The sequence below is a fragment of the Seriola lalandi genome, unplaced genomic scaffold, assembly GCF_002814215.2.
Source record: "Seriola lalandi dorsalis isolate HSWRI2012SDOR001 ecotype SW California unplaced genomic scaffold, Sedor1 jcf7180002054581, whole genome shotgun sequence".
NCBI lineage: Eukaryota > Metazoa > Chordata > Actinopteri > Carangiformes > Carangidae > Seriola > Seriola lalandi.
Genome location: NW_019525134.1, coordinates 3,243,258 through 3,262,228, shown reverse-complemented (window position 1 = coordinate 3,262,228; position 18,971 = coordinate 3,243,258). Strand labels below are relative to the sequence as shown.

Sequence of the window (18,971 nt, the reverse complement as noted above, 5' to 3'; positions counted from 1 at the left end):
TTAATGTTTAAGTAGCATTGTACTGTTTTTTTCAGTAGAGGTGGTTACCTAATTTGAAATATTTCACTCAGTGCTGAGGAGGTTAATCTATTCGCATTGTATTTTATAAACTCATCATTTGTTTTGAATGTAAAATCTTTATCCACAAAGTAACATGTAGCTGTAGCTGTCAGATAAATGTAGCGCATTAAAAAGTACAATATGTCCCTCTGAACTGTAGTGGAGTAGAAGTGGAAAGTAGCATAACACGCAAACACAGTAAAGTACATCAACTTTAAGTAAAGTACTTGAGTAAAAATGAACTTAGTTGCTTTCTACCACTAATAACAAATATTGACGGCACACCACGTCACTGTTAGGTGGATCAGGAGAGCTGGCACCAGCCCCAGCAGCCAGTGGTGCTGAGGACCTGGAACATGGAGTCCCCTCACAACTACGAGAACAGCCGCCACGAGACCAGCATCTTTGCCTGTCCTGGTGCTACCTCCTTTGAGGTGGAGTTTGACGAACGCTGTGAGACAGAGAAGAGGTGACCAATGTAAAATATTCAAATGTATTTATTTATTTTTTTTATCCCCAGTGAGGATTTTACTTACCTATCCTATACTGTATCCTACCCTACCCTATACTCTTTTATTCACAGATACGACTACCTAGAATTCACAGATTCGAGAGGTGGCAAGGTCCGCTATGATATGAAAGTTGGAACAGAGAAGTGGCCAAAGGTAGGACAATGAAAACCACTGAATTATCACATGAAACACTCATGTTGCTTAATTTTCTTTACACCTACCTGTTGTTTCTCTTTGCTCCTTCAGAAAGTGACATTTGACGCTGGCCCTCAGCTCCAGTTCCTCTTCCATTCGGATAGCAGTAATAACGAGTGGGGTTACAAGTTCACTGTGACGGCCCTGGGTCTGCCAGATATCACCATTTCTTGGATGTCGGACTTGCAGCTGCTGGTGGCTCGTCTGATGGGTCGTCTTGCATCTAGAACTCTGGCACTGAAATCCCCTCATGGTAAAACTGTTTTCCAGCAACAAGGCTCACGGGAGCAGATCCTGCGAAATCAGGATATTGTTAAACATTTTTTAGCATTTATTCATTTCAGATCACTTCAGAATTATATTTTACTCAAGCACTTTTTAGACCCTCAATGACAGATTGAAGAGCTGAGTTTTGTGGGGTTGCTGTCTGTTTCAGAGACACGCACAGTAAAGGAGCTTTCATCTGGGAAAATGTCCCATATTCAGTCATCTCCTTTATGGAAACCCATCCTGCGACACGGGCTCTGTGAAACAAGGGAGACAAATCAGACTAAAACACCCACAGACCAGGTATGAGCAAGTCTGCATAATCCAGTTACCTTTCCAATAATGACATTATTGCATTGCATAAATGCATAAATGTTGCTCCACTGCCATGTTGTTTCTCTGTGTGGTAGGCGAATACATGGTCTCTCGATGAGTTAATGAGCTTCCTGGAGGACTTTGCCCGTTGGAACCCCTCACAGGAGCTGACAGACAGTAGAACAGAGCTGATGAGGAAACTCATGCAGTCCTGCAGAAAGCAGACAATGAGGAACGAGATAGCCGCCGGGTCAAAGGCAGACCAAGCTGTGAATGCTATCTGGGCAGCCATGGTGTACCACACACCAGCCCTCAGCCATGCCCTGAAGACCTACGGTAATGTTGCCTATAATCAGTGGTCACAGAGCAAAAGCTGTTCTTCACATGGTAATTGCGCATGTTCGATGAACTCGGTTGACTCACTCGGTTGATTTTTCTCCCTTCTGTCTTGTCTTCAAATGAGTAGTTAATCAGGACTGCAAATCCTGTCTCAGTGAAGAGTTTGTGCAGGTGTACTCGCTGGCAGACAGCATCAGAACGTGGATGGTGAGTGACAGGACTCGGATCTCTGCGGATTATCTGCTGCTGAATTCAAATATGGTCATGTTACTGGACTATTACGCTGATGATGTTTTTCTTCCTGTCAGCTGGAGATGAAGCAGAGATACCTTGTTGGCAAAATGAATGTTCCAGACGAGAAAGAAGGCGGTCCTGATGAGGTTACTATGGAGACATTAGGTGAGGACTCCAGGAAATGTAAAGCCAAATCCCACCTTCTTTCACCGTCTCTGTTATATCCTGATTATTATTTTTTGCTGACTTCTGTTATGTTGTGTCTCTCTAGCTGAGATGTGTATCGAGAAGAGCCTCTTGCTGTTCAGATTTGCCCCTTGCGGAATAACATCCCAGGACAATGACTCTCTCAAAGCTGCAGAGGGCAGCAGTGCTCTACTCCTCCGTTCAAGTTCCATCTCAGAAGGGGACTTCCAGGCCAGCCCCTCTCCGGGGCCTCAGGCTGCAGGGGCTGAGGAGGCAGGACGGAGCAAGTCCCCCGGTGCTCAAGCCCAAAACTCATCTTCTTGTGGTCCCAGCAGGCGAGGCCACAGAGGCTCCACAGAGAGCCTCTCATCCCAGCCAGGGGAGCCCGCCTCACCCTCTGCCTTCCCCCGTAAACCCCCATTCAGTCGAGCACGCCTGCGACTTCTGTCCTGTCGATCTATAGAAGAGCCACGCATGACCCCCTCTGTCAAGGATCGCTACCCGATACTCAAACACATCCTAAACTTTATAAGGGACCAGGCTCTAACAACAGCAAGGTTACTGACCTCCGGTCTTCTATTTTACATTTTTAGTTTTGTGTAATTTGTACCATACAGAGGTAAGTAATCAGACTCTTCTTCCTGTAGCATTCTGCAGAGCCTGTCCCTAAACAAAGCCCAGGCTCTGAGCGTGTGCAAGGTCCTGGAGATGGTTCAGCAGTGTTTGCATTCCCTGGGAAAGCCACACCTCTTCCAAGCCCCCTGCATCCTGTTCCTACAGGAGCTGCTGGCATGCCAGAAAGACTTCACCAGGTACATCTGTATAAAATCTTTTCAGCTCAAGTGCAACTACAGCCACTTTTACATTGTGTATGGTAATACTTCAGTATTCAATATTTGGGATTTTGAACAATGTTGTCCCAAAGTGTAGAATTCTGAAATACCAGTATAAACTTGTCTCTGAGATGCTAAAAGAGAGTGGGATCATAGTGATACTAGATTGACCTTCAATATTGAAGACAATGTTAGAGCTGCCAAATGTATGTACAACTGTACAATTCTATACAACTGTGCAGTCATATTTCACTCAAGATTTTCTTTGTCTTTTTCAGTTATTTCTCTCAGTTGTCAGACAGCGGGCAGAAGCTTGGAGGGGAGGTGAGGCGTTCCTACCATCACTTGGTGCTCATGCTTGTGGAGGCAGTGCACGGCTTCAGCAGCCTCACCGAGAAGTAAGCTCTTATCCTTGCGACCCAGCACGTTCACTCTTAACTAGATGCACAGAAATTAAAAAGCCCTTGCAGCAGTGATCAGTATAATTCCAAGTGTGTGTGCAGTGTTGTAACCCGACCCTCATCACTGCTCTCCAGAGCCCTGCTACCGGCCCTGTCGTGCGTGCAGACCTGCTTGTTGCACCTTCTAGACATGAGCTGGGAGGTACACGACCTCCCTCTCTTCCTGAATATCAAGCTTCCTGACCTGCTGCTCAGCATGTCCCAGGAGAACATCAGTGTTCATGACATCGCCATCAGGTAATATCAGACCCACCAGAAGATAAGCCACAGCACTGTGGAAATTATTTTTTTTTTCTCCTATTGATAATATTGCTATTATACAGGTTTTTACATTGTTTACGAGATGCTAAATATTTTCCCAGTCACTTAGATTGCAGAGATGATTGATTCAGTCTGTGGTTTGAATTCATCTTCAGTCAATGGACAGAGGAAGATGAAATCGCAGACTACAAGAAGAACCAGGAGTGGATGGATGAGTGTATGGACGGGATGTTTGAGAAGTGGTATGACAAAATCGACGAGGAGGACTCCATGGAGGACAGGAGAAAGGTGCCGTATATCACAGTGCATAAAAGGCATAAAAGTGCATTAGCAAACAAGGACATTTGTTTTTTTGTCAGAGCTGTGCAGGGAAACAAATAGCTCTCACTGTTTAACCTGACTGGTCCCAAGTGCTTCTCTGCTCTCTGTTTCCTTCCCTGTGCATCTCAGTAATAGAGCAGATGTAGTCCTGCGGGTAATGCATTTAAAGACAACCTGCAACCTAACATGCCATTTAAAAACAGGTGTGGTAATATCTACGGATACGTCTTAACATCTGTCATCAAGTTCATAACAAGGCTAACGAGTATACAGCCATGGTAGTGGCTCTGTGAGGGTGTACCTTAGGCACGGCGATTCTTTGAGGTACAATGCTAGTATTAACATGCTAACATGCTCATGATGACAACGCTAATATGCTGATGTTTAGCTGGTATAATGTTCACCATCTTACAAGTGTTAAAATGTATTGTCTGTCTGTTTAACAAGACAAACCCACACACGTACACACAGTAATGGTTAAGACTGAGGGAGATACTGTAATATCTATTTCCTGTCATTATACGACCCAATTCAAAATCCAAAAACCCTCTGACTTTAATTCTGTTTGTGTGATGGAAGTTCAGCAAGCTGTAGCTAAGAAAATATTGAGCTAGGATCTGTGTAAAGGTTTTCTCAGCATGCGGAGGAAAGGTTTATCATAATGCTGTGTAAAAAATTTACCTGGTCCTATCCACAGATGCACATGTTCATTGCACGCTACTGTGACCTGCTCAACGTTGTCATCTCCTGCGACGGCTGCGAGAGGATGGCACCTTGGCACCGCTACCGATGTCTGCAGTGCATGGACATGGACCTTTGCAAGACGTGCTTCCTCAGTGAGTCACACACGCCACTTCGCTACTCATACAGTCACACAGGAGTATCTGTTAGGGTTTAGACAAACACAGTAACTGCAATCATCATAAGTTTGATAAAAAGCTAACTGTGGATGTGTGTGTTTCTAACTAGGTGGAGCCAAGCCTGAAGGCCATGAGGATGACCATGAGATGGTGAACATGGAGTACGCCTGCGACCACTGCCAAGGGCTCATTGTCGGCAGCAGGATCAACTGCAACGTGTGTGAAGACTTCGACCTGTGCTTTGGTTGCTACAATGCTAAGAAATATCCCGACAGGTGAAGTTTAATCTCATGCTGTTGAAACACAGTTATTTTTTTGCAGGGATTTACCTCACAGTTGTAAACTCAATTATTTATTTTAAATTCCCATCTCCAGCCATCTGCCCACCCATCGGATCACGGTGTACCCCATGGTGACCATACGAATCAGTGACCGTCACCGCTTGATCCAGCCCTACATCCACAACTACTCCTGGCTGCTGTTTGCCGCCTTGGCGCTGTACACATCAGAACTGAGCAGTGAGAAGCAGATGGAGGGAGAGTCGCTGGACAGCAACACCTTGAGCCAGGCCTTAGGCCTGCAGACTCGCTGCTCCCAACTCATCACCGATTGCTTGCTCAAGGGGCAGACTGGAAAAGGTAAATCCAAACAAGAATTTTGTTTTCAAATTCAACATTTTGGGAAACATGCTTATTTGCTTTCTTGCCAAGAGCTTGATGAGAAGAATCCACCCTAATGTCTCTATGCTAAAATATGAAGCTAGACGAAGCAGACTGTCGGTTTAACAAAATTAAAATGGCTTTAAACAAAGTGTAAAAAATAAAACAATAATATGGGTGGACTGTCCTAGCTGGGAGCAGTGACTTCTACCGGTCACCTGGAAACCTTACACCAGTGACAAGAGTGATTTTGATCTTTTCTTCTTTCTTGTATCCATCCATTTTCACATAGTTTCACAAGAATTCAGTTTTTTCAAACTGGAGTTGTTGAATCGGGGTGTCTCATTGTTAATCCATTTGCCACATTCAGATTCTTTAAACCTGTATTTTTCTTTATGTTTTTATCCTTTTGTGGCAAACCCTTCTATGCCATTCAACGTGTAGGTCTGCGTTCCTCAGCTTTGCTCGCTCTGCTGTCCTCCAATGAGTCGGCTTCTGATAGTGAGCTGTGTCCAGTCTCTCCAGAGTCTTCTCAGGAGCTCAGTACAGCCACTGACACCTCCTCTCTCCCCGGCAGCACCGCAGCGATCTGCTCCCCGTCATCTCCCAGGGACAAGGTGAGGAACAGGAGTCATGTTAAGAAATGATATGGAGACTGTTTGATCTTTGTATGGGGCGAGGATAACAACAAACAGCAACAAATAGAGCAGATATTTGTACCATACACATCTATGAATGAGTTCAGTGGAAGAGAGGTGTGTAAGTGTGGATCACAAGGTCAGAATATTACATTCAACGAAAAATATGTGTTTTATCTGATGTACAAACCCACTTAGAGACATAGCCATGTACTTACAGTTGTATGCATTTGTGCGTCCCTGGGCAAATGTCACACTTTGTTGATTCTTGAAGAAGAAGAAGAAGTAAATAAGACCCCTGCAGCAAACAGACATTCAAATGCATTCAAATGTTAACGCCCGTAACTATTTATTTCATGAAGTTAGAAAAATAAACGTTCATCAATAATTCATCACCAGCATGTTCAAAAAGTATGGACATCCTATTTAGTCAGTACTTAGTAACCCCACCCTTTGGGGAATCTCACAGCTTGCAGATGGTGTTTGTAGCAGCTAAGACTCATTCTGGTCTTTATTTAGGAACTTTCAGCCACTCGTCCTGCAGATCACTTCAGGTTCTGGGATTCAGGTTCTGTCTTTCACACACAGCATGTTAAAGATCTACCCGCAGAGTTTCAGTGATGTTGAACTCAGCGGGACTGTGAGGGTTCTTCCTATAGATTCAGTGGTTCATGTTGGATTAGGAGGTCTGCTTTGGATTATTGTCTTGTTGCAGAAGCCGGTCTCTGTTCACTTTTAGTTTCTTGACTGACTGCAGGACCTTTTCTCATATTTTGTGGAATCCATTCTTCCCTTTATCTGTGCAAAGTGCTTTGTTGTGATGAGTTCGCAGGTTTTGTTTCCTTCTCGTGACTCTTCCATGTACACCCTGTGCTGTTTGTGCAGTCATGTGGAGGTTTTGTTTTGCCTTTCTGCCCTGCAGACGCGCAGTTTTATCTTACTGTTTTCTCGGTCTTCCAGATCTTGTCTTGACTTGCACAGTTCCCCTTAACTGCTGTCTCTTAACAAAACTTCTGACAGTGGAAATTTCAGTGGAAGTGTTTTGTTATCATTTTATTGCCTCTCCTGCTGTAAGCATCAGTTAGCTTAATGTTTAGATCCTCAGTCCGTTGCTTACAGGAGCCCAAGGTTACCACAACTTTTGAAGAGTCCCTAATGACAATTCTTAAACCTGCTTTACAAGTCCTAATGAGTCAATTAAAGAGTGTATTACAAGTGGAAGAGTGCCCAAACCTTTTCTGAGGCCAAAATTACTGGGGGGTTTTCAGTTTCTTACTTCATGAAGAAAGGAACAACACATTTTAAAGTGTGTTTGCTGCAGGGTTTGTATTTACTTCTTTTCACTTCAAAAAACAACAAAATATGTCATTTGCCCAGGGAGCCTAAACTTGATCAACTTTATACAACTGTATTAAGTCTTTAATGTAGGAAAGATAGTCAATAGTATTTTAACAGGAGTTCACACTATTGGACTGCCACTACTGAATTGTCATTATCTTCTCACTTACAGAGAAAACCATCAGGTAAGGAGAAGAAGGCAAAGGAGGTGGGGTCTCCTCCTGCAGAGGTGTTGTCCCCTCCGAGTATTGGAGAAGGAGAGAAAAAGAAGCTGGTCACTCAAGACACCCTGGATTCTCCAAGTCTCAGCCAGACACCGTCTGTGTCCAGTGAGGACCCCCTCTCTCCTGTGGTTCGACGTAAGTACTGAGATAACTAATCCGATTACCGGACGGATTCTGTCCTCCAGTGGTTACTGTCCCTTAGCTGACTGGGTTAACCTTATATTTTTTAATCCCTCATTATTTTTTATCTCAGCTTCAGAATCTGGACCAGGGACAGTCAACTCCCCGTCGGACGTTGTTAAGGAGACAGATGAGAGGTTGCCTCAGGTCCCCTTGCAGGAGCATGTGTTTTCAGAGTGCTCCAGAGAGAGGATCCTGGGACTATTAGCAGCCATGATGCCGCCAGCCAAACCAGTATGTCAAACCAGTTTTTATGGTTGAAACTCTACGTAGAGTGACACTGAAGAAATAGTTTGACATCTTAGGAAATATGCTTATTTGCTTTTATGCTGAGAGAGAAGGTAAACATGGCTGAAATTCGTATGTTGAATATGAAGCTAGCTAGCAGCCAGTTAGCTTAGCATCAAGACTGTAAACAGTGGAAAACAGAAAAAGCCAGGTTCTGTCAACAGGTAACAAAATCTGCCTACCAGCACCTCTATTTGTTAATCTGTACAAAAATCAAAGTGCTAAAACAAAAGTTTGTTTGTTAGTTTTATGAGGGGGTTATTTGCCATATTTTTTCTTGGCTGGACACACTGGCTTTCCTAGAGTCTTATCTTGGGGTGGCCAAGGGTCAACCAGCAGAGACTCCAGGAAGTCAGTGCTCCTGTCCAAGAAATAGTCCTGCACTTAACCCTCCATAAAACCTATCCAGCTGCTGGCTGTAGCTTCATATTTAATGAACAAAATATGAGAGTGGCATTGATCTTCTCATATAACTCCCAGCAAGAAACCGTATATCCCAAAGTGTCACACTATTCCTTTAAGGTCTGACTTTAGGGAATTATTATAAATATGGATTAAATAAATACACCAAAATCTACTAGCACTTAAAGTTAAAACACTGGATTATTTTGTGCCCAACATACACCTTTGTTCATGAAATGTTCAATATTGACAAAATTGCACCAATATAGACTTTTTAAAAATGTATCTGCAAATATCATTTACACCGTGGTGTTTGTCTCCTCAGGGCTGCACTCTGTCTCTGCCCAGTCTGAGCTCCATCCTGCCCCAGCTTTTCAGGGCAGTCATTTCCAACGCTGGTTCTCTCAACGAGACCTACCACCTCACCCTGGGACTACTGGGTCAGCTGCTTCTCCGAATCCCTCCGATGGAGGCCGACGCTGCCGTCACAGAAGCCCTGGCTGATAAATATGAGCTGCTGACACAAGGAGAGGCAGCCACTTCCGACACAGAAGGTTGGAGGACCACTCAGCTGCTTTTCAGCCTAGGAGCCGTCTGTTTGGACAGGTAAAACAAAGGAAACCTGATGATATCAGGGATTTTTTTTTTTTTATATTACATTTTCTTGAAGGCACGGCTGCAGTTATTAATACTGTGAGGGCAGGTCTGCACTTGTTTGCAGCTACATGGTTTTTAGCCAGATCTGAGCAGCTGTCTGAGATATTTTCCTACTTGACTGAAAAAATGAAAATAGAATTACTTACATGTTCAAACCTGTTTTTAATTTATGAAGTGGGTCCACATAGTTTGTTTTTATCATCGGCAACATTGTGGAAACAACTATTAAGTTTTTACTTTGTACAATCACACAAATAAAAGTTAACAATTTGATCTTAGGCTGCATGTGCTCCGTCTTAAATAATATGTATAATATTTGATATAATTAAAATGTTAAACTTTCCTCTGGTGAGCCAGTGTTTGTTTCATTTTCATCATTACATATTATCTCTATTAACACCATATTGTAAGAATTAATATATTTACAGATGTAGAACTGGCACCAATCTCTTTTTACCACACATTGTAGATCTTATTTGCCAGGAAGGTGTTTTCCGAGATGTTTGTGCAGATGTGAGAAGTCTCTTCCTTTCTTGTGCAGTCGTATCGGTCTGGATTGGGCGTGCACGGTTGCAGATATTTTACACAGTCTGAATGCTTGTCCTGAGTGGAGCGCAGTCATCGCTGCCTTCACTGACCACTGCATTCAGCAGCTGCCACAAACTCTCAAGCGCACCAACCTCTTCACCCTGCTGGTGCTGGTGGGCTTCCCTGAGGTAGGTAGAATACATACTGCCGCACAGAGTTGTCCACTGTTTCCTGTCTGTTTTAACCCAGTTGTGACTCCTGTGTGTGTCTGTCAGGTGCTGTGCGTGGGCACCCAGACGGTGTTTATCGACAACGCCAATGAGCAGCACAACATGATCTTGCTCAAACACTTCACAGAAAAGAACCATGCTGCAGTGGTGGACGTGAAGACACGCAAGAGGAAAACAGGTGAGTGCAGTAGTAGCTCTACTAACCACATTGCTAGTGTTCAGAAATAAAACTTGGCATTAACCGTGTGTGTGCTTTTCCTTCTCTCACAGTGAAGGACTACCAACTCATACAGTCTCAGGATTCCACTACCACCAGCCTCCCAGGGCAGTCAGAGAGCCAGGGATCCTCAAAGACGCTGCTCAGCCGCTACCTGAGCAATTTCACCTCTATCATCAGCCACCTGCTGCAGACCACCCAGGACAATGGCTCTCCTGATGCTGTGGAGGCGTCCTGGGTCCTGTCCTTGGCCCTTAAAGGCCTCTACAACACACTCAAGGTACCTGCCCCAGCCTGCAATAGTGCAGCACTAATGTATTTCATCCCCACTCCAAAATCGGACACGTTTGCGTTGATATCTGGAACTGACATGTGAATCAACCGGTGTGGACGATATAAAATGATTGCAGAAGTAGTTTTCTCATCCCGCGTTGTCTTCTTATCTAGAAGCACGGGGTGGAACAAGCTCAGGAAGCCATCCAGCAGTCAGGACTGACCCAGCTGCTGGTGAGGAAGTGCAGCAAGGGGACAGGCTTCAGCAAGCTGTGGCTGCTGCGAGATCTAGAGATCCTCTCCATCATGCTCTACTCCTCTAAGAGGGAGATCCACTCCATGGCCCAGGACCCCGAGCGAGACCAAAGAGAGCAGGACAAGGAGCACGACTCGGACCACTCCAGCTGCTGCGCTGACGACACTGACGTCAACAGGCCCGACCCCTTAGAGGGTCTCGATGAGGAAACAAAGATTTGCTTCCAGGTGACGAGGGATTCCAGTCATAATATATTCAGGTAAATATAATATGATAGTGTAATAATCGAAAAAAGTCTTTTTTCACCACAGATCACCCACGATGCCTTAAACGCCCCTCTGCCCATCCTGCGGGCTATGTATGAGCTGCAGATGAAGAGAACAGACTCTTTCTTCCTGGAGGTGCAGAAGAGGTCAGCATCGGCTTCCCTATTGAGAAATTCTTTCTAAACTTCTTTTTAATACACTGTATCTTCCATATATATATATATATATATAATATGATTTTAATTTAAGGTTTTATTTTGCAATCAAAACCTGCCTCCATTTTATGCCTTTGTGTAACTTTCAGATTTGATGGAGAGGAGATAAAAACAGATGAGACAATCCGTACGCTGGCTCAGAAGTGGCAGCCCATCAGGAGGCCTCGCTCTGAGGAGAGGAACACCAAGGCCGTGGACACTGATATGATTGTGGTGTCCTGTGTGGTGAGTTTTTTTTTTTTTAAAGACACTATGAATAACTGACAAAATTACACAGAGATTTTCAGTCATTGCTTTACTCGTTGTTTAGTAAAGGCCGTTGGGAACATTACTAATATTACTAACTGATAAGAAGAGATATGATTCAGTGAGAGAAAGTTTGTAGGTGCTGTTTTTCATATGTCACTTTTCTTATGTCCACATCATTGCCCTCTTCCCACAGTCTAAACCCAGTCACTGTGAGAAGGCCACAGAGGAGATCAACGTCGTGGCCCAGAAGCTCATCACCAATTCAGAGAGCGACTTACAGCTCAGCTACGCCAAACAGAGGCGCACCAAAAGCTCAGCTCTTTTGCACAAGGAACTGGATGTGCGCAGCAATCGGGCGGTTCGCCAGTATCTGGTGAAGGTCAACCAGGCCATCGCGACACTGTACGCCCGCCACGTGCTGGCCTCGCTGCTGGCTGACTGGCCTGCAGAGGCTGCTTTGAGCGAGGAGGCGCTGGAACTGAACGGTGCCTCACACATGGCCTACATCCTGGACATGTTAATGCAGCTGGAGGAGCGGCCGCTCTGGGAGAAGGTAGGCAAAAGAGAGGAGCGTCTGTTCCCTTTGGTAAATGAAAGTTTGTCTTGCGTGCAGAGGTGCACATATAACACATTAGAGGTGTTTTGTGGATTAATGTGATCGGGAAATTCTGTTAATGATCAGATTCTCCAGAGGGTGCTGAAGGGTTGCAGCCAGAGTATGCTGTGTAGTCTGTCTCTCACTGCCTGCCAGTTCATGGAAGAGCCAGGTATGGCCGTGCAGGTCAGAGAGTCCAAACACCCATATGACAACAACACCAACTTTGAGGTGGGTAAATTACATTTTTATCATCAGCAGTCATAACTGAAGTTTTCATGAATTTTAATGGCCTCTCATTTATAATACTCTCTTCTCACAGTCAGTCATAGAGCTGGCTGCAGAATGTCTGTTGCTCAGACTAATAAGATTAAGCTGAACTATTCTGTTTCTGTACTCTGAGCTCCTGTGTCCTTTCTTCAGTTAGTTTTATAACCGTATTGCTTCTTTTCTCTGTGCAGGACAAGGTGCACATCCCGGGCGCTATCTACCTTTCAGTGAAATTTGACGCCCGCTGCTACACAGAAGAAGGCTGTGATGAGCTCATGATGTCCAGCAGCAGTGATTTCCTCCAGGATGTCCACAATTTCAGTGGCTCTCCTCAGAAATGGTCTGATTTTGAAATCCCTGGTGAGGAAATTTTCAAAAAATAATCTATTTCCTTTCTGCTCTAAGCGCGTCCATGTGTGTGTGCATTTGAGATAGTTTAACTATTATGTTGAAACCAATGTGCCTGCTGTGTGGGTTTCTCTCAGGTGATACCCTGTACTACAGATTTATGTCGGACATGAGCAACACAGAGTGGGGCTACAAGTTCACCGTCACAGGAGGCCACAGAGGACGATTCCAGACAGGTACTTGACATTAGAGCAGATACACACTTTTACATCTGTGCAAAGCTGCTTCAGTGACTCTGCTGATTAACCTCGAAATGAATCCTCAGGTGCGTCAGGTTGTCATCCTGCACTTTTGCTTGTCTCTAGGGTTCGAGATACTGAAGCAAATGTTAGCTGATGACCAAGTGCTCAGTCACCTGCCGCTGGCTGACATATGGGAATGGCAGGTGGGCGTGGCCTGTCGCCAGACTGGAAACCAGCGACTCAAAGCCATTCACTTGTTGCTCCGCCTCCTGCAGTGTCAATCCCAGACGTAAGCCCAGCCTCACTTGTACACTTCTAGTTCTGTCCTTCTAATTCTTTCTGATGCTTCTTGTACTTTTTCTGTCGCCGGTGAGATTCATTTGAAACTGTTGCCTTAAATTGAAGAAGAAAAATAAAGTAAAATACACAAACGTTCTTACTTACCCGACCTAAATAATGCTAATTTGGCTAAGAGGACCCAGCACACTTATTGACCTCAGCAGTGTGTTTTCCCTAGGCGTCCAGTATTGCACCTCCACACAGGGTTTGCATGAAAGCCCTCATAAATCCCTCATGTAGTTCCATGGTCATGGTAGTCACCACGGAAATGAGGTGAAGGGTGTGTCTAAGAATTTGCATGCGTGCACAACGACTCGTCCAACTGTCTGATCACAATAACAACGTGACACCACTTATGAGAAGGTTGCGCTCACACAGACAGCAAACGCATCATCAACATCATTTTGAGTTTTACTTATTGTAACTTCACTGTTTGAGCTGTTCAGAGTTTAACACTCGGAGACTGTCTTCACATTCATCTGTTGACGTTTTCCTGGGCTCAGCTTAAGTTTGAGTTTGAGATGTGAACATAAGAGCAGGATTGTTGGTTTGGAAGCCGTTCATGCAGCTTACGTTGGTGTGATGAGGAAATTTAAAACCTCCAGCACACAAACGCTCAGAATGGACTTTACAGTGACATACAAGTGTCCAGTAGTTTCGTATTTTATTATAGTATTTTATGTCTTAAAACGTGTCTGGGTGGGATCTTTAACTGTCCACCAGGAAGTATTTCTGAATACAAAAGTGCAGAGAGCATCTCGGATCACTGTAAATGTGTGTAAATATTGTAAATGTGTTTATTATACTTCACAAAAAGGATAAATAGCATAGTGATTAGTTCCATTAGCCACTCTTAATGGCTGATCGGATGTTGCAAGATTAATGTATGGCAAATGAAGGTTTCATTTTTCACTTTGCTTTTCTCAGAATCAGAAACTCTTTATTATCCTGTTCTGCCCGTGTTCATGTGTTTGTCCCGTCTAACTATTGATTTGTTTGCACTGCAGAGCCTGTGAGCTGACGCTGCTGCGACCTCTGTGGCAGCTCTTTATGTCCATGGAAAACAGCCTGAGCCAGGACCCCACCGGTGTCACCGTGCTGCTGCCTCTTCACAGAGCCCTCACCGAACTCTTCTTCATCGCAGAGGCCCGTGCCATTGTGAGTGATGCACACACACACACACGCACACACATATATATATATATATATATATACATGCACATATTCAGGCCAGGATACTGTGCAGGTATTGCTGTTAAAGCTTGAGGTTTGGCTGCACTTTAAGTATTTGTTTTGTTGTGTTGGTTGTTTTTCCTGTGATGACATTGTTGACTTTGAAGGTGAAATATCAAAGGGATTCAATGACTGAATATGTAATACCTGTCCATGTTCATACCTTTTGGTTTGATAACAGACTTGAATGAAATGATGAGAGTAAAAAAAATACACAACAGTTTATTCTTTACCTCTATCTTTCCCCCTTCTCTCTGTCTATATCTGTCTCTCTGTGAGATGAGCATGTTTTTCTTCAACCCACCTGTTCTGTGCTGGGCTCAAGGCCAAAGCCCAGCCCTGCCATCTGCCAGACAGCACCAGTGCCACACTGGCTCCCTGCAGACTGCATGGGAGAGGAAGAGATGCTATCCATTTTGCAATGTGTATGGGCTCTCTCTCCCTCTCTCTCTCTCTCTTTCTCTCTCTCTCTCCCTCTCTCTCAGTTGTCTTGAATTATTAATTAAGAGAAGTCTCAAGGATTATGAGCACGTCGTCAGCCAGGAGTTTCCCATCTGTGGATGCAATTGAATCAGACAGTCTCAGAAAAGCTCTATCTTTCCTGTTCTCTTCAGGTCTGGCCGGGAGGCCTGAGGCAGCTCGTCTGACAATAAAATTACATCAGCTGGCTTGTCATTCACGATGGATTCTGTTCTCCCATCTGCACCCACTGAACGTTGTTGCATGACAGGGAGAATCAGATGCTCAGGTGGTGCAGCTCATGTCAACGAACACCAGGGGGCAGTAGGAGTACTCCGCAGCCTGTGCTGCAGTGGTTAATAGCCCCCAGCTCCTCACTTTGAAATAGTCTGAGATGAAGGTCTTAGCAGAGCTAAATGAGAGATAGGTGGATGATTTTATTTTTGTAGTGTTTTGTACGAGGAACACACAGAGGCTATTTCAAAGACGATAAGGTAACTCATTCACTTCTGCCATTTAGGTTGTGCCAGCATTCTCCAGATAGAATAATGAAATAAGTAAGATTGGTTTGAAAAATTCTCACACCTGCTACCTCTTGTGGCAGCTGTCACAGTGAGTGGTGGTTGGTGTTGCCCAAGGTTCAGGATGTGGTTTAAAGTATTGCAAGAAATTTTAAAAAGTGGCCGCCAGCTGAACCCAAGTAAAAGCCGGTGAATGTGGGTTTCACAGGCGGCACCTCAGCAGAGCGCCATCTAGACATCGATTATAATAAAACTGGACATAGTGTCTATGTAGTGTTCCAGGACTTCTTCACATCTGCATTCACCCGCAGGGGATTTTCTAACGAGGCAGGGTTGTGTGGATTATATAGAGAGGAAAAGTCACTATTTAAATCACAATGGAAAACCATCAGCTGTAAGGACCCCGCCCCCCCCCCCCCCCCGAGACAGTAAGCATTTATGATGTGAACTAAGGTTGGTGGCCCTCATGTCATGTTGACATATGAACTGCATTGATGACATCCTGTATAGTCGAGTTCAACTGCTCCATGTTGACACTACTGTAAAACCGTGAGAGGCTTATGAGTGCTGGACACATTGTGGATCCTTCTGTGGTCGTATTACGTCTGAGCCTGGAACCGGCTTATTTTAAAGGTTAAGCAGACGGTGCTGTTCACATCGCAGCCTCGGTTCTTGTTCTTCTTTTGCACATGGAGATCACGGCCACGTCCACTGAGATTCAGTGAACTCTCTACTCCAGGAAGTGAAAGTTATATTTAGGAATCAACGGTATGTCATGCACTACTGACTGTACAAATCGTACTAGGATGTTCCCCAGCATAAACATTTGGGGTGCCGCGAGATGGATGGCGGACCGGGGCTCTGGACTGTGTCTCCAGCTCTGTAAAAGCTCCATTTGGCCGGTCTCAGTCCATTTAGCCTCTATGTAGTCTTATCTGTGTTCCCCAAGTCCTTGAGCTTATGTAACCCAAGGTACATCTCTCCTGTAGGGCTTCAGTGGAAGTGCTCTTCAGTTTGTTTATAATTTTCAATAACCTTTCCAACATTCCGCTGTTCAATTTGATGCTGAGATGGAGATGAAGAGCGGTGAGGGAACCAGGCCTCATTTATAACCGAATTCATCCCTTATGTAACCTCGTGGGCTAGTCTGTCTCTGGAATTTCCTTCTATTCATGACAGTTATCTGGCCTGTGAGGTTATCTATGTTTCTCTGCAAGCTGCACACCGGACTGTTGCAGGACAAACGTTCATTACCAACCTTTGATGTGTTTCCCAGGCACAGGGTATCCTCCAGGAGTATCTATTAGCCATGACCACTGACGAGCAGCTCCTCAATCACACTGCAATGGTAAGGCTTTTCCTCCTTTTTTTTTTTTTTTTTTTTTTTATGTCTTCACATAATAACCATTGATGCCTTTCTAAAGTCAAACTCCTCCCTCTAGCTGGGCTCTCTCAGGTCATCTTTGATGTGTTCAGATGTTAATTACTGCCTGACATGTGTGATAGTTCAAAGAAGTTGTGCGCTCACCCAGAAACGCTGTGATATTACGCAACTCTCTTTTCTTAACCACGCAGTCCCGTTGATTGAATAGTCTTCGGTGGCTGTGAGTCACCTCGCGGCTGGAGTCTCTTTTGCAAGTGAATCACCAAGCCGTTGACACCCAGCAGATCCCTCCACACCCCCCCCCCCCCCCTGTTTTGAATGTGTGTGTGGGCCGCACTCAGGACTAATGTATTTGGTAATTACAGTCCATTAGCATTTGTGGCAGTGCGAGCCACAGCTCTGTACTGTGGACCCCGTCATACAGCAGAGGAGCCTGAAGGCAGTTAAGAGGAGGAGAGGATGGGGGGGGGGGTGAAAACAACGTTGTGGGTGGTTCTGTTGAGCAGTTACCTAACACCTGTCAGGTTGAAAACAAAACCATAGGTGACTTAGCAGTAGTCATAACTATTATGGTAACAGTGATGCACAGTCCAAGAGTGAATTTACTGAGGTTCAGAGGACGAGAAGAAAATGTTCCAAAGTCGTCAAAAGCAAAACAGTTTCCCTTATTGGAGACTTTTATCAAGTTGTTGTGAAGGCTTTGTCTCCTCTAGTGGTCTGTTATTTTCTTTGATGAGTTTATTATAGCGTAACACAAGGTGCACCATGCTGAGAGGATCATGTTCACTCCACTACTCCCTGGCTTTTCTTTTTCCTGTTGTTCCCTCAATTGAACCTGGGTAACAGTGTGAGACAACCCCGTGTTTACATGTGTGCTGCTCGTTAAACCGTCCGAGCACGTTAACATCTGAATCAGGGAGTGCTGCTGCGTGTCAGGGCTTTACGTGGAGATGTATTGGAGTGAGGAAATCACTGGGTGAAGTTTTTTTTTTTTTTTTTAATGAGTCTGAATTTTAAAGTGGTGTAAAATCGAGACGGGGAGGCAGCAGCTGTTGTCACTGAGTTAACAGGTCGATCATGTTATCTTCACTTTTCCAGGAAAAGCTGCACTCATCTATACTTTTATATTAACAATGGATCAATTGACTGTTATGTGAAAAGGGACACTTTCAGTTATCACCTGACTCTGCAGTTAGCCTTTTTCAGCTCATTGTTTATGTTCTGCAACGTTACTGTTTCGGTTCAGTTCAGCTCTCAACAGCCTCGTTCCTGGTTTTCTTAACTAGTTCTGATAAACCCACTGAGCCGAGCCGGGCCACAGAATGACGGGCTAGCTGTTTGCTTTTAGCTGACATAAAAAAAGAGTGACAATTGGTCTAAACTTCTCCGTAAATTATTATGACTCTGAATTACGTAGGTAACCGACATGTTGTCTCGGTGCGGCAGCTGAATCGTTCATCTATTCAGTCAGTATTTGTTGTGGTAATTCTTGTCTGAAGATGATGTGAATGAAAAGATCAGAGAACCAACTCCACAGTGAACTGAATAAAAACTGAATATTCATCATATCATGTTCTTTACCAAACTACTGGACGGAGGGAAACGAGGACTAAATGACCGATTTCGCTGACAGCTAATGGTGAACATTTGCCAGTGAAGAAATAAAATGCACTGAAGGGCAGCACAGTCTGTTGAGCTGCTGGTTATGAAATAAGGTGAAGTAAACCAAACAGAAGGTGTTGCACCATTCAGTCACCACCGCTCAACATGTCTCACTCATCTTCACACCGTTCGGGTTCCTCTCCCCGGCACCTATTCTTCTCTACTGCATTCACATACTGATGCACTTTTTTTTTTATTATTATTATTATGCAGGCTCTGAAGAACATCGCTGCCATCAGCCTGGCTATCAATTACCCCAATAAATCTACCAAGCTACTCAACATGTCCCCCTGAGAGATCTGCAGAGAGGAAGGAGGGCGGCAACCTGAGGGGGGGCACATCCTGACTCAGCTACTTCACTTTGAACGAGGAACAGAGGGGTGAGGGGGAAAAACCTCTCTGATCACCCAGTGCTTAACTTCTACCAGGACCCGACCCCCCACCACCCCACCCC

At 44.6% G+C, this 18,971-nt stretch overlaps 1 protein-coding gene and 1 long non-coding RNA gene across 4 annotated transcripts in view; one reads left to right on the top strand and one right to left on the bottom strand.

The window, feature by feature from the left end:
• Window positions 1–18,965, top strand: part of zzef1 (zinc finger, ZZ-type with EF hand domain 1) — a 28,757-nt gene extending 9,792 nt beyond the window's left edge. The window contains exons 22-54 of one of the 3 annotated variants that reach the window (XM_087177106.1): window positions 360–529; window positions 644–725; window positions 819–1,020; window positions 1,204–1,337; window positions 1,445–1,685; window positions 1,816–1,895; window positions 1,997–2,087; window positions 2,194–2,665; window positions 2,756–2,920; window positions 3,220–3,339; window positions 3,478–3,639; window positions 3,819–3,951; window positions 4,682–4,820; window positions 4,954–5,119; window positions 5,220–5,482; window positions 5,948–6,120; window positions 7,652–7,838; window positions 7,957–8,117; window positions 8,899–9,179; window positions 9,772–9,946; window positions 10,034–10,166; window positions 10,259–10,485; window positions 10,656–10,961; window positions 11,046–11,146; window positions 11,305–11,440; window positions 11,658–12,017; window positions 12,147–12,290; window positions 12,521–12,689; window positions 12,815–12,913; window positions 13,043–13,208; window positions 14,266–14,416; window positions 16,748–16,819; window positions 18,731–18,965. In XM_087177106.1, coding sequence (XP_087033232.1) covers window positions 360–529; window positions 644–725; window positions 819–1,020; window positions 1,204–1,337; window positions 1,445–1,685; window positions 1,816–1,895; window positions 1,997–2,087; window positions 2,194–2,665; window positions 2,756–2,920; window positions 3,220–3,339; window positions 3,478–3,639; window positions 3,819–3,951; window positions 4,682–4,820; window positions 4,954–5,119; window positions 5,220–5,482; window positions 5,948–6,120; window positions 7,652–7,838; window positions 7,957–8,117; window positions 8,899–9,179; window positions 9,772–9,946; window positions 10,034–10,166; window positions 10,259–10,485; window positions 10,656–10,961; window positions 11,046–11,146; window positions 11,305–11,440; window positions 11,658–12,017; window positions 12,147–12,290; window positions 12,521–12,689; window positions 12,815–12,913; window positions 13,043–13,208; window positions 14,266–14,416; window positions 16,748–16,819; window positions 18,731–18,811 — 5,742 coding nt within the window. In that variant the 3' untranslated portion in view covers window positions 18,812–18,965. Of the gene's footprint in view, window positions 1–359; window positions 530–643; window positions 726–818; window positions 1,021–1,203; window positions 1,338–1,444; window positions 1,686–1,815; window positions 1,896–1,996; window positions 2,088–2,193; window positions 2,666–2,755; window positions 2,921–3,219; window positions 3,340–3,477; window positions 3,640–3,818; window positions 3,952–4,681; window positions 4,821–4,953; window positions 5,120–5,219; window positions 5,483–5,947; window positions 6,121–7,651; window positions 7,839–7,956; window positions 8,118–8,898; window positions 9,180–9,771; window positions 9,947–10,033; window positions 10,167–10,258; window positions 10,486–10,652; window positions 10,994–11,045; window positions 11,147–11,304; window positions 11,441–11,657; window positions 12,018–12,146; window positions 12,291–12,520; window positions 12,690–12,814; window positions 12,914–13,042; window positions 13,209–14,265; window positions 14,417–16,747; window positions 16,820–18,730 lie in introns of all 3 variants that reach the window. The other 2 variants (XM_023418344.2, XM_087177107.1) reach the window with 2 other exon arrangements.
• On the bottom strand, window positions 427–1,449 carry LOC147818450 (uncharacterized). The gene is made up of 3 exons (XR_015437954.1): window positions 1,367–1,449; window positions 794–1,291; window positions 427–511 (listed from the first exon to the last, which is right to left on the bottom strand). It is a non-coding gene; the product is annotated as an uncharacterized LOC147818450 (long non-coding RNA).
• Window positions 18,966–18,971: the final 6 nt, after the last annotated feature.